Source organism: Barbatula barbatula (assembly GCF_947034865.1).
Source record: "Barbatula barbatula genome assembly, chromosome: 23".
Lineage (NCBI taxonomy): Eukaryota > Metazoa > Chordata > Actinopteri > Cypriniformes > Nemacheilidae > Barbatula > Barbatula barbatula.
The window spans coordinates 18,712,245-18,725,916 of NC_136786.1; the positions used below are offsets into that span (position 1 = coordinate 18,712,245).

A 13,672-nucleotide genomic window follows, 5' to 3' on the forward strand; every position below is an offset into this window, starting at 1 on the left:
CTGACGCTCAATAAGCGGCGATGCTTTCACCTGCGACTGTTGGTTTGATCTGAAACTGAATTGACCTTTGACCCTCGACCAGACTTATGACAAAATAATACAGGGTTGAAGAAGCATGAAGAAAAAAAACCACGTCTCTTCTCGGAAATGTCCATCGTAAATATATACGGTTTAATCTCGATCGTTTTGCTGGCTGTGACTGACCTGAGAACAGGATTTAAGAATGAAAATACGATGAATACACAGCACTTACATACAGGGTGATGCTTTACTGTCTAGAGGTCACACTGTCTATGGTCATCTTGGCAGGACGGTGTGCCGCGATCGATTGATACGGTGTTCACAGTTCTACTTTATTCAATCATTTGCTATTTAGTCAGATTTCTAAAAGTGATCGATCAGCAATGCCCGGGTGAATGTTGGGATAATGATGTGTAGATGATACAATCAAGGTGAATGAGATGCAAACGCTTGCACTACTTTTCACCGAACTGCTTCTCATAATCTTAAAAACCTTTTGATGTCTAAATGTTTGAATTTTGTTATGTGGAGGAAAATATAAACGTACCAACGCATTTCATTCAGTACAAAACTACAAAAAGTGTTTTTGAAACAAAAGAATTGGAAAGAAAAAGCAGCCAATGAGAGCTCAGAATAGATGTGAACTAGACTGAAAATGATCAAATATAATCTAGTTATAACATCATTTATGTCTGTTTTGGTTTACAATGTCAGTGAGTTTACTATCATTCTAAACCAGGGAAATATCAACAAACAATTAAGTAAAAGTAAGTGACCTTTCACTTTTTATTTGAACGTGTATAAAAGGGCATGTCCCTGTCTAACCTACTAGGATCTTATCAAAACACAGAAGGAAACCAGCTGGCAGGGTGAAAGATCATTCTGTCGTTCTAAGAAAAGTCTTGTTAGGGGTTTTATTATTCAGTACAGGAACGTTTGGTCTCAGCATCTCTTACACACCAATGTTTTACACCTAAAAACATGATGAACTTCTTAATGATGCAAGTAACTTTTCAACAAACAAGGATGTGAAGCATAAATTGTACATGTGGTGTGTGGGAGTGACCTTTAACCTGGCTCATAAATGTGAATTAGGGACTACAGCTGCCTTGTCATTTTCAGAAAAGTAGCTAAATATAAAAGTCCCCTCAAAAGGCGACGTGTGATGTTATAATGTTTGCATAATCTGGACTTTTCACACCAACTTTTTGACATACCGCTGGGCTGAGTGTAGTTACAAAAATGATCAACAGTGTCAAAAACGTGATATTGTACTTGGCTTGATAACGTTTTTCTTTAAGTTTCACAAGACCCAAGCAGATTTCCACAGATGATCCAGCTGGTCTTTAAAACAGGCGGTGTGCTTGTCACATTATGTATTCGTTCAATAAACTAACATCATAAATATGCAAATAACAAAATAAACCTGGATTGATGAATGGACGGTGTTAAATCTTGAAACCCGGTGGTATAAATGACTAAAGTATGAACAGCGTGAAACTGGGAACGTGATAAACCAGGATTAGGTTTAGCCAGAGCGAGGCTAAATAATATCTAGTGTGAAAAGCCCATTTATGTACTGAACATCCGCTGCTTATACAATAGACCAATGTCATCAGTCATCTCTTAAACTGTGTTCGCTGAATCTAAAGGTTCGTCACAAGCAAACATGCTTAACGCTTCTAGTAGTTTCCCATCTAACTTTGTTCAAAAGCAAACATAACACATCTGTTGTGTTCATCAAAAGATTCCCACAATTCCCGTCTCCAAGAATTTGAGCCAAAGAAAAAAAAAGCATGCAGCGGTCAGAGGAATAATGCAGACAAATAAAACACTTGAAACAAATGAACAAAATCAATCCTTAAACCATAAAGAAATGAAAATATAGTTTATTATGAACATGTTTTTGCACATGCAGGGCATCAAAGAAAGCACAATTACCAGATTATCACTGGCGCTCCGATGCGGCCGTCTCTTACGCAGAAAATAACCCAGAACCTTGTCCTTAAAAACCTGTGAAAATGGCGCAACATCCACATATACTGTCAGAAAAAATCTGTGAGCCTATTTCAGAACAAAAAACAGTTTTTGGATCAGGATTTGTACCTCATACAGGTAGTCAAATATCTCCAGTATTGTCAAGACACTGGCTCCTATAAACAGACCCATCTGTCCACCAATATCACCTGAGAGAGAAAACAGAACAATTACAGCCGGACAAATAATGAATCATTAACATCGGAGCGAGTCTCAGAGGATTTCTGATCTCTGTATTATCTTACCGAGTAATCCAGCGACTTCATAAGCTTTTTTCTGTTCAATCTTCTCGTAGTTCAGAGCCTCAAAGAAGATATCCAGCACTAAAATATTGTCCCTGAAAACCCAGAAGAAAATGTTACGTTATGTTAAAAGGCCCAGTGAAATAAAAAGGTGACAATTCTCATTTTTTCACGAAATATTCCAGCGTTTATTGTAAATAGCTTATCAAAGTGGCTCGTTTTCTTTTTAAAATTCATGTAACCTCATAATCTTCAGTTAAAATCTTTAAAATGCGCTTCCGCCCTAAAATGTCGATGCATCTGAAATGATGCGGCTTGGGCGGAGCATCCGTTAACTCCTCCCCTTCGACTATCGGTCAGTTTCATTTAAAAGTTTATACACATCCAATCGCAGTGAAATACGCAAGCCACACCCACTAATTTCCCACTAAATTTGAAATTCCTTTTCACTCAGAATACGGACGTTAAAACGATCATAACTTCTGATTCACGGGGACTTTAATATCAACTCCATCCATCCATCCATTTTCTTCCGCTTATCCGGGACCGGGTCGCGGGGGCAGCAGTCTAAGCAGAGATGCCCAGACATCCCTCACCCTAGACACTTCCTCCAGCTCTTCCGGGGGGACACCGAGACGTTCCCAGGCCAGCCGGGAGACATAGTCCCACCAGCGTGTCCTAGGTCTTCCCCGGGGTCTCCTCCCGGTCGGACGGGCCCGGAACACCTTCCGAGGAAGGCGTCCAGTAGGCATCCGTAACAGATGCCCAAGCCACCTCAGCTGACCCCTCTCGATGTGGAGGAGCAGCGGCTCTACTCCGAGCTCCTCGCGGGTGACCGAGCTTCTCACCCTATCTCTAAGGGATCGCCCAGCCACCCTGCGGAGGAAGCTCATTTCAGCCGCCTGTATCCGGGATCTTGTCCTTTCGGTCATGACCCAAAGCTCATGACCATAGGTGAGAGTAGGAACGTAGATTGACCGGTAAATTGAGAGCTTCGCCTTGCGGCTCAGCTCTTTCTTCACCACGACGGACCGGTACATCGACCGCATTACTGCAGAAGCTGCACCGATCCGTCTGTCAATCTCCCGTTCCCTCCTCCCCTCACTCGTGAACAAGACCCCGAGATACTTAAACTCCTCCACTTGAGGAAGGAACTCACCACCAACCTGAAGTGGGCAAGCCACCCTTTTCCGACTGAGGACCATGGCCTCGGATTTGGAGGTACTGATTTTCATTCCAGCCGCTTCACACTCTGCTGTAAACCGTCCCAGTGCATGCTGAAGGTCCTGGTTTGAAGGGGCCAACACGACGACATCATCCGCAAATAGCAGAGACGAGATCGTGTGGTCCCCAAACCTGACACCCTCCGGCCCCTGGCTGCGCCTAGAAATTCTGTCCATAAAAATTACGAACAGAACCGGTGACAAAGGGCAGCCCTGCCGGAGTCCGACATGCACTGGGAACAGGTCCGACTTACTGCCGGCAATGCGAACCAAGCTCCTGCTTCGGTCGTACAGGGACCTGACAGCCCTTAGCAAAGGACCACAGACCCCATACTCCCGAAGCACCCTCCACAGGATGCCGCGAGGGACACAGTCGAATGCTTTCTCCAAATCCACAAAACACATGTGGATTGGTTGAGCAAACTCCCATGCACCCTCCAGCACCCTGTAGAGGGTGTAGAGCTGGTCCAGCGTTCCACGGCCTGGACGAAAACCACACTGTTCCTCCTGAATCCGAGGTTCTACTATCGGCCGTATTCTCCTCTCCAGTACCCTGGCATAGACTTTCCCGGGAAGGCTGAGAAGTGTGATCCCCCTGTAGTTGGAACACACCCTCCGGTCCCCCTTCTTAAAAAGAGGGACCACCACCCCGGTCTGCCATCCCAGAGGCACTGTCCCCGACCGCCACGCGATGCTGCAGAGGCGTGTCAGCCAAGACAGCCCCACAACATCCAGAGACTTGAGGTACTCAGGGCGAATCTCATCCACCCCCGGTGCCCTGCCACTGAGGAGTTTCTTGACTACCTCAGTGACTTCGGCTTGGGTGATGGACGAGTCCACCTCTGAGCCCTCAGCCTCTGCTTCCTCAATGGAGGACGTGACGGTGGGATTGAGGAGATCCTCGAAGTACTCCTTCCACCGACCGACGACATCCCCAGTTGAGGTCAACAGCCTCCCACCTCCACTGTAAACAGCGTTGGTAGGGCACTGTTTCCCTCTCCTGAGGCGCCGGACGGTTTGCCAGAATCTCTTCGAGGCCAGTCGATAGTCCTTCTCCATGGCCTCACCAAACTCCTCCCAGGCCCGAGTTTTTGCCTCCACAACCACCCGGGCAGCAGTCCGCTTGGCCTGCCGGTACCTGTCAGCTGCCTCAGGAGTCCCACAAGCCAACCAGGCCCGATAAGACTCCTTCTTCAGCTTGACGGTTTCCCTTACTTCCGGTGTCCACCACCGGGTTCGGGGATTCCCGCCTCGACAGGCACCGGAGACCTTACGGCCACAGCTCCCACTCGGACTCAATGTCTCCAGCCTCCCTCGGGATCTGGTTGAAGCTCTGCCGGAGGTGGGAGTTAAAGATCTCTCTGACAGGAGACTCGGTAAGGCGTTCCCAGCAGACAGCTTAATATCAACTGTTAAATAAAACTGTTTAAGAGAAATCAAAACAAACGTGACAGTTATTTAAATCAATGAAGAGTCTGGAGATGTGACATGAATGTAGATTGTTGAGGTAGAATAATCTGGATTTAAATAAATTTGATTTGAGATCTTCAATAATTGTGACTTGATTGCAGACGAGAGAAATCTAAACTCAGTTTGTCACATTCCTGACTCGGGAGAAATATAGACTTCAGTTTCCATTTAATCTCATTTATGTTCAAGTAGAAACAGTTAAGATGTTAAAAGTTAATGTGCATTATGTCACAATTTCAATGGCTTTAGTATTATTGTACTGGCACCATTTTAACCTTCAACATGTGACTGTATACTTTCAAAAGCTGAAACTTACGAGATATACTGTTCCGTTTTGTTGAACTTCTTGGCGAGATATTTGGCCGAGGCCTTGCTGGGTATCCTCACCATCGATAGCTCTTTACCGTAACGCGTCATGTTGCAAGGTGTTTCACAAACGCAGTAATTGTTGTCCTTCTCCACCAGAAAATCTAGTAATTCAGTTTAGAGATTATGGATGTACATCATATGATATTTTACTTTCAATATATTACAAATATACATTTGTTAAACAAACTGTTTGACATTTGTAGTGAAGAAAGAAATGGCGTCTTGTTACCTAAAGCTGGATCAGCACAGTCTTTGTACTGCTCCGGTGTGCAGACTGTAGACGTGCCTGTGCGAGACATCAAAAGATTGATAGTAAAACCAGAAGAATTACACTGGAATCAATAAAGCTCTTGAGAAAACTGCACATTGAAGAAAAACTAAATCGAAAATTTGAATCAATACTATTTATGTAGGATGCAGAGTAATATACGTATGTATTAAAACCATTTAACAGCAAATTTGAACTGTTTTATCAAGTTTGTCAATGAATTTTTATGGATTAGACACACTGTTTGAACCAGAGGTTCTCCAATCGTGAGGCCCCCGTTGTGTAGGGTGGATCGCTTTGTGGCCCCCCCAAATAAAGTAATAATTTTGATTTCTTCAATTAAACCAAAAACATATTCAAATATTCAATGCTGGAACATGAATTCTCTTGGTTGGTAGTCTTATTTTTCCGATGTTTGATTTCACAAAATGTATATTAAAATTCCTTCCACAAAAACTGTGCTACCCCTGGATCCATCTTGAGGGCCCCCCGGGGGCACATTCTCCAGTTTGTGATATATTAACGCTAGTCAAAAGAGATACTCTATATAATGTTCATATTTTATATCTTATATTACTAGTGTTCTTGAAAACGGGTGGTCATGCCCACCTGGCATATGCACCATCCTGCAGTTACAGTTCTCCAGCAGGTAACGCGTCTCGCAGTCGATGCGACAGGCCGTGATGCTGTATGTGGAGAAGTACTCTGAATCCATGGCATCGGATCGGCAGTCGCCCCACGGAGGTGGAAGGTACTGGAGCTGGAACACAAGGTTTGATTCAGTACAGGCCGAACAAAGCTGTTCAATAATAATACAGAGCCAAAAAATCTTGTTCCAATCAAAGGACTGACACAGGAGACCATCAGCTGAATGCAAGAAACCCACAGAACCACCGAGCAGAAAAACGTGTTGTGCATTTAATGAGTCACAGAGAGCAACGTACTCTAAATATGGAAAATAAACCAGAGATATAGACCGGAAGAAATATCATTCTTCAAGGCCGTTACAATTACTCCTGGTTATTTTTAAAATCTATTTAGTCAAGATAATGAGAGTCATTTTGAAAATAATTGAATTTGATCGAATGATTGGATTTCTTTATTACTCTGCATATCTTACTCGCAGAGATGAAAGGAAATGAAATGGAAGAAAAGAGTCTGCTGTAATGTTGGTTTATGATGTTTAAAAGCAGCAGGATAGAGAGAACATCAGGGTTGAGTAAACTGAAATAAAAACGGTGCGAGCGAGGACTTGATTATTTCTGCTAACGGCTCTATTGCTAAGAGTCAATGAATGAAGACGTATTGATTTTGGCCTCTGTGGAAACCGTGGATCACTTCAGGCAGCTACAGTGCTTCATTAACACTTTTTTTGACGTCCTGCCAATTGTTTTTTCCTGGTGAACCGATTGACATATTTATGAATAACGTGGAATAACCGTGTATAGATTAAAACTCAATAAACCTCTATCTAAGCTGTCAGAGAAACACCAACACATATTTATAAACATTGCTGTTTTTATATCACTGTCAATGCTGGGACACCCCTGTAGACATAAAACATTTCTGGTCACAGACTGAAACATTCGGATGCTTTTGCTATCAACCAAGAACCATGATTCCCAACAGCAGTGCCAATAAATAATACCTATATTACTCACTAAATATTAATAAACACACATATTTTAACATGCTAATTAATATCATAATTTGAATTTTATTGATATCAATAATTAAAAATATAATTAAGTACATTATTAAATTAAAATATGTTATTAATAATGCATTTTTATTTATGAATTATTCAGAAAATATTTAGTGAATTAGTTTTAAAGATTGAAAATAGGCTGGATTTGAAAAGATAAGACGGTACGTTTACGTTCCCAGTAAATTATGAAAATGTTTTGAATTGTTCTGCTAACAATGTAAGAATAAAGTTTTAAACCTTTTTAGAATGTTAAGCAATGACAAAATGTTGATAAAATGCTCTTTTGAAATTACTGCAAGAATATTTTTGATAACTTTGAGAGACTTTTGAGAGAACGTGGGTGTATGTGTAGCATCGGTACCAGTTGCTGCTGACAGGAAACAAAGGTTTGGAAACCCGGAGCCACACCGAACCCCAGCTGATCTATGAAGGGCGGCTCATCCTGACTGTGGATCTGAACTTTAATGCCAGCTTCATACGACGTTTCATCTGTCAGGACATTAAACAGGATTATTTACTGTACAAGGAGAGTTTTGATGTCCAAGCCAATGCCTGGAGCACAAATATAATCACATCATAATGAACTTCATAATTACTTCATACAGAATGCTAATACACATTTCCTGTGGATATAAAGTCTCCTTTAGAGCCATTAAAACCCCATGATTAATATACTATTATAAACATATGATATTTAGTCCTGTAGCATATGGTGGCGTTAAACCCTTTCATCAATTCTCATGTACGCCGTCATCCACAAATGATTAAACGGCCCTTTGACACCCAGGTCACGTTTTCTTTTGTAATTATTACCCATTCATCATTATGCAGTAAAATACAGCAGCTCACAGCAGTAATGTGCCTGGTGTAGTCTCTTAAAAAATGGGCAGGAAAGCCACATAACTATGTTATCTCAGAAGCTAAATGCTTTATCTTTACCGCTGTGTGTAAATTATGCTAATGTGTGCCATGATACCTGCTATATTTATAATATTTGGAAATAAGTGGAACGCAATTACACCTGTGAACTTACACTACGTATATGCGTTACAGCTTTCATTTTATCGCCGAGTATCCTACACCACACAGAGCACATTTTCGGAAAAATAACTGTACAAAAAAAAATATATGACGATTCTAGAGTGATGTATCTTTAACAAAGTAATGTAAATGTTCTTCGAAAAGTAAACCATAAATGTGTCCTATGATGTTACGCCAAGAAATTGACTAACAATGAAGATAACTCTTTCTTATTCTATTTTATGTTATATATTTATAAGACATACATTTTTTATTTAAGAAAGTTTTCCATTCATGAGTCTTCTATAATTCACCTGTGTCACCCCACACGGGCAGGTACTCGTCCTGTTGAATATCCAGCATGATTTCCAGTCCGTTCCCAGTTCCGCCTTTTAAAGTCGTCAGTAAGGGGTTTCCATCCAAACCCGAGTTAAACGTGTAGCATTTCCCATATCTGGTATAAATCTGTGGGCAAACCATAAAAAAACAATCATGAACGCACGAAGACATCTAAAGATGATCACGGTATCTATACCGTTGAAAGCCAAAAGACTGACATCATTCAGCAAACAGATATCCAATGATCTGAAAGCGACTAAATAAGTGTCTCCATTTCTTCTATAGCTAATGGCTAATTATTATAGTCTAATACTGCCTGTGATGGTGTTGGCAGAGTTTTGACAGTGATGTAGCGAGAGACTGACCGGAGGGATGAAATCAGTCATGGTTTCATGACCCCCGCTGTGACAGTAATGAGGGATAGATCTGCTTTAGCTTTAGAGCTTCAACAAGGCCTGTTTGAGCTCACGCTCTCCGCTCGACTCGGAGACTCCAGCCAACACGAGAGACTCTGTCAGCACAGAGATGAGGCTACATGTGTTTTGGGCTTCATTCCTGTAGCTCTAATAATGGTAATGAAATTACTTATCGATCCTTACTTATGATCAAACTAAACATTTCACGTTAAAATAACAAAGAAAACCCAATCCCTTGACCCTTTCATCAACTACTGTATAGTGAACAGCTATTCAAAATGCCATTTCTTGTGTTTGCATGGGTTTCGATGGCATAGTTGCACATCAACGACCACAAGGGACACGAGTACATTATTCTACAAACTGCCACCTCTTCAGGTGTCCCAAAGTAGAAATTTGATGATGATCAAATTATTAATCGCATCCAGAATAAAAGTTTGTGTTTACATAAAATGTGTCCGTGTACTGTGCATACTCATTTTGTATTAATAAACACGTACACATGCATGCTTATATTTCAGGAAAAAAAGAATGAACATTTATATATCATTTAAATGATATAGTATATAGTGCTTATATACATCCAAAATGAACATGCACAGTAGGAAACTAAAAGTTTTATTCTGGATGAGATTAATCGCAATCGTTTGACATTCCTAGGAAAAGGTGTTTAAAAATCTGGGTTTTCATGCCATATAACAGCAATAAAAACACATGGGAAAAATCTTAACTGAGGTCATAAATCACGCATGAAAGGGTTTATTGACCCCCAAAAAGGGTCAATATTTATAAATATGACTTCACATTCCTATCGCACAGTAAGAAAAACTATATTCTTTACATAATTGTCTTTACATTAAACAGACAATAGTATTAAAAAAGTAAATTTTAAGTGAATTGCATAATTATTTTCCTCATTCTGTCCGTGTCTATAATACGCATATCAGTGTTTATTATTCATGCTAGTAATTGCCAATAACTTCAGGAAAACAAACATCCATTTTCACAGAGCCGTTTGTAGGAATATCAACAACCACTGGAGCGATTTAAATGAAGGTTTTCAATTCATTTTTATGGAAGCCGAAAGTCACAAACTGTGGGTTGACGCAGCATGACGTATGACAATATTTTTTATATGCCAAACCAGATGTTAGTGTCACACTGGTTTAGATGATCACAAGAAAGCTTTGAGACCAACAAAAGTCTATGATACCTACACGTTTTGTGCATCATGATACTGCAGTCTTCACACGAACACAACTTTTCTGAATTTAAAGTCTAAATACAAACGGCAGAAATAAAACAAAAAGGCAAAAGACACCAGAGTCACTCAACATCAGCACCATCAAGCTTCTAAAAACCTTTTTTTTAAAACATGCTCCCTAATGAAGAATCTCAATTATAAAGAATTGTGCCTCGGTGGGGCTATTATTTTGAAAGATTTTTATGCCTGATATATTGAATATATCGAAAAGTATTGCATATAGCAAAACAAAGACATTAAGACATGTGCCGTAGAGCAATCATGATGTTTTTATATGTATGTATGAATCCAAAATGAGATCTCGGTTTTTCAAATCTTCAAAAATCATGTTTTTTTTTGTGCAGTCCTATTAATATCAATCGAACTGCAGTTGGTTTGTTTTGATTTAAGCCAGAATAACAAAAAATACAGCTTAACAACACAATAAAAACTAAATATCTTGGAACCAAACAAAGTTTTTTTTACAAATATCGTGACGCAATAATAATCGTAAATTGAATCAAAAGCTGAGCGTATCATTACACCCCTACTGATGAGGTTTACAGTTTCTGACAACGTCTGTGTTGTCCCATGAAGCTCAATACGCTTAAACATGAAAATAGCTTGTGATGGTATATATATTTGGGTTTCTATTGTTTTTTCTATCAATTTGAACCAAAAACCCTGCCCAAATCACAATAGATTTAATAGTTATAATGGGAATTGTATTGGTTTTAGTCAAAACTAAAATGTTGTCTACTGGTATGTGATGGATTTAATGGGGGAAGAAACCATTACAGACATTCTAATGATTTCCATTAATATACAAGTATGAACAATTAGCTTTTTCCATTAAAACCATTACAAAACTTCTTTTTGTAGTGTGTTTTGGGTATTAATCCAGAAGGATTTACCATCCTACCAATAGAATCCATCACATACCAGTGTATCCATTGGTATTAATGGAAAAGCTAATGGTTCATAATGGCATTTTAATAGAAACATCAGAATTTCTGTGATGGTTTCCTATTGTTTTTTCAGCAAGGAGCGAACCGAAAGCATTAAAATGCCAATTTGACCAAAGATATCACTTCAGAAATGACGGGTGCGATAGATGATTGATTGTTATTTTACTCTCCGCGCATCCCCATCATCACCTCACATACCCAGTTTGGGAAGCATTGACATAATTCACTTTTTAAATGGACCAGCAGACTAATCAATCTGACACTATCAAATCCACAATCTCTGTTCATCACCATCATTCCCATCACAAAGAGAGAGAGACGCAAGCATGACATGTTTTATCTCAAAATCGCAATGAACGTAAAAGTGCCTGGACCCAAAATGTACCGTTGTTGTCAGTATGAAGAGGTATTATAGAGGCACTGTGTAAGCTGTGTAAAGTTCACGCTTTAACAATGAGCATATTGTATAATCACAATAGTGAGAATCGTCTCTCTCTTCCTCCTTCATTCCAAACTAATTCACTTTATTCCTCCTAAAAGCAAGCACACCAAGCCACAGGCAATAATTCATCTGTAATGATTTACAGCTTTGTGCACATGTCCTCTAATATGCAAGCAAACACAGTTTCCTAAAGAGTGCTTTCCCATCGACGTGGTTGTTAGCGATGCAAAGATGCTTAAATACTCGAATGGATCTTGGGATTAAGGGATGTTGATTGGTTTTCCATCTGATGAGGAGAAAAAGCGGATCAAGATATATCAAGCAGAGGTGTTCAGATGAAGGCAGATTGTAAGCACCTCTGTGCGAGGCACCCGGCGCTTTTAAATAATTTATTCGTCTCTAGCCAGAAATTTGTCAAGAGTGAGGTTTCTGTGCCAATAGATGTTAGCGAGACTTTAGACAAAGGGTTTCTTTCAACAGTCTTCCAACAAAAATCAATGTATAACTTTTCAATTGTGTTTTTGCATGTGGACATTATTTTATTCATTTCTTTTTTGTCGTTCTGTATTTTGATTTCAATAGAGAGAGAGAGAGAGAGAGAGAGAGAGAGAGAGAGCGAAAGAGAGATACAGCAGTGGTCCGTGGACCCCAGAGAACTAAAGATCCAGGAGGGGGGCGGCACAGTTTGGTGGCATTTCATGAAATATAGAAGCTTAGAAAAGAATAGATGTTCCAGCATTGTAAAAATACATATGTTTTTATTTTGGGGGGCCATAGATTCAACACAAAGGGGGCCTTACAACGAAAAGTTTTATGAAGCACTGAGCTACAGTACTTTCATAATCTATTATTCTTATTTTGTAAATCTATTTCTTTGTGTTTTATGGTATCATTGTTTCTACGCTGTTATTTAATTTGTGTCCTTATATAATTTCTTCTACATATAATATATCTACGTGCTACATTAAATAAACAAGGGAGAGAGAGACAGAGAGAGGGAGAGAGATGATGTTGTCATGTTAGATTTAAAGCATTTCTAGTTTTCATATAATAATAGTCGATGTATTACATAATGTGGGTTTTTTTTCCTGCCAGAATCTGAGCTGTTAAATGCAACATGTTTTCAGTCTTGTTTTCTTATCCTTTTAAACCCACTGGACTTGAGCTTTTCCCAAAACACACAATAACTAACTGTGGGCATTGTTACACAACAGACACAAAAGCCCTCGGCTCATTCAGGTATCCTCATTCATTTCTGTGAGTAATTGCTCTAATGAATCTCAATGCCAGACTAATCTTGAGAAACTCATTCATGCATGTTTACATACGGGGGTGAAGTTCCTGGAGGTGCATTTTTCACCCCGAAACTTGCATTCCAGCAGCATGTCCTCTAACTGATGCCCCAGCCTGTAAATCATCTCTGAGGTGTTGAGCTGGACGTTGGGAGTCGGGGTGAAGTTGGAGAAGTCAAGAAGATGCAACAGTCTTTCTTTATGTCGGCTGTGCTTCAGCATGGAAACGCTCTGGCGGTTGAGCGTGTGGTTCGAGTGCATGATGTCCATCCAGTAGCCGCTATAGTAGAGGTCGGCTTTGGTGAGCCTGGACACCCGAAAGAGGTTCTGGTTGCAGAACGTGACGGCTGGAAAAGTCATGCTGCGAGACCAAACCATGTAGATTTTGGTGACGGCCGGGTACGAGAGGAGATACAAGATTCGATTCCACGACCAGGTGAAGAGCAGCCCGAAGCAAACAAAGAGGGCCAGAAGCCAAAGCAATCTCTGGATTCTGGATTTGTGGGGCGAGAAAGCGTGTTTCAACCCGTGGACTTTTGTTTTGAGAACAAATGATGTTGTGATGTCGGTAATGCTGCGGTTTAAAGTCATCTTGAGATTTTTCTGGCTGTCAG

The 13,672-nt window shown here is 40.3% G+C and overlaps 1 protein-coding gene across 1 annotated transcript in view; it reads right to left on the minus strand.

Moving 5' to 3' along the window:
- Positions 1–1,875: 1,875 nt before the first annotated feature.
- The window catches only part of asic1c (acid-sensing (proton-gated) ion channel 1c), a gene marked incomplete at its 3' end in the record, with an annotated part of 70,268 nt that continues 58,471 nt past the window's right edge, over positions 1,876–13,672 (minus strand). The window contains exons 3-10 of the mRNA XM_079447666.1: positions 8,673–8,823; positions 7,700–7,827; positions 6,240–6,390; positions 5,592–5,648; positions 5,310–5,463; positions 2,304–2,395; positions 2,128–2,207; positions 1,876–2,034 (exon numbers count right to left, since the gene is read on the minus strand). Coding sequence (XP_079303792.1) covers positions 1,876–2,034; positions 2,128–2,207; positions 2,304–2,395; positions 5,310–5,463; positions 5,592–5,648; positions 6,240–6,390; positions 7,700–7,827; positions 8,673–8,823 — 972 coding nt within the window. The remainder of the gene's footprint in view (positions 2,035–2,127; positions 2,208–2,303; positions 2,396–5,309; positions 5,464–5,591; positions 5,649–6,239; positions 6,391–7,699; positions 7,828–8,672; positions 8,824–13,672) is intronic.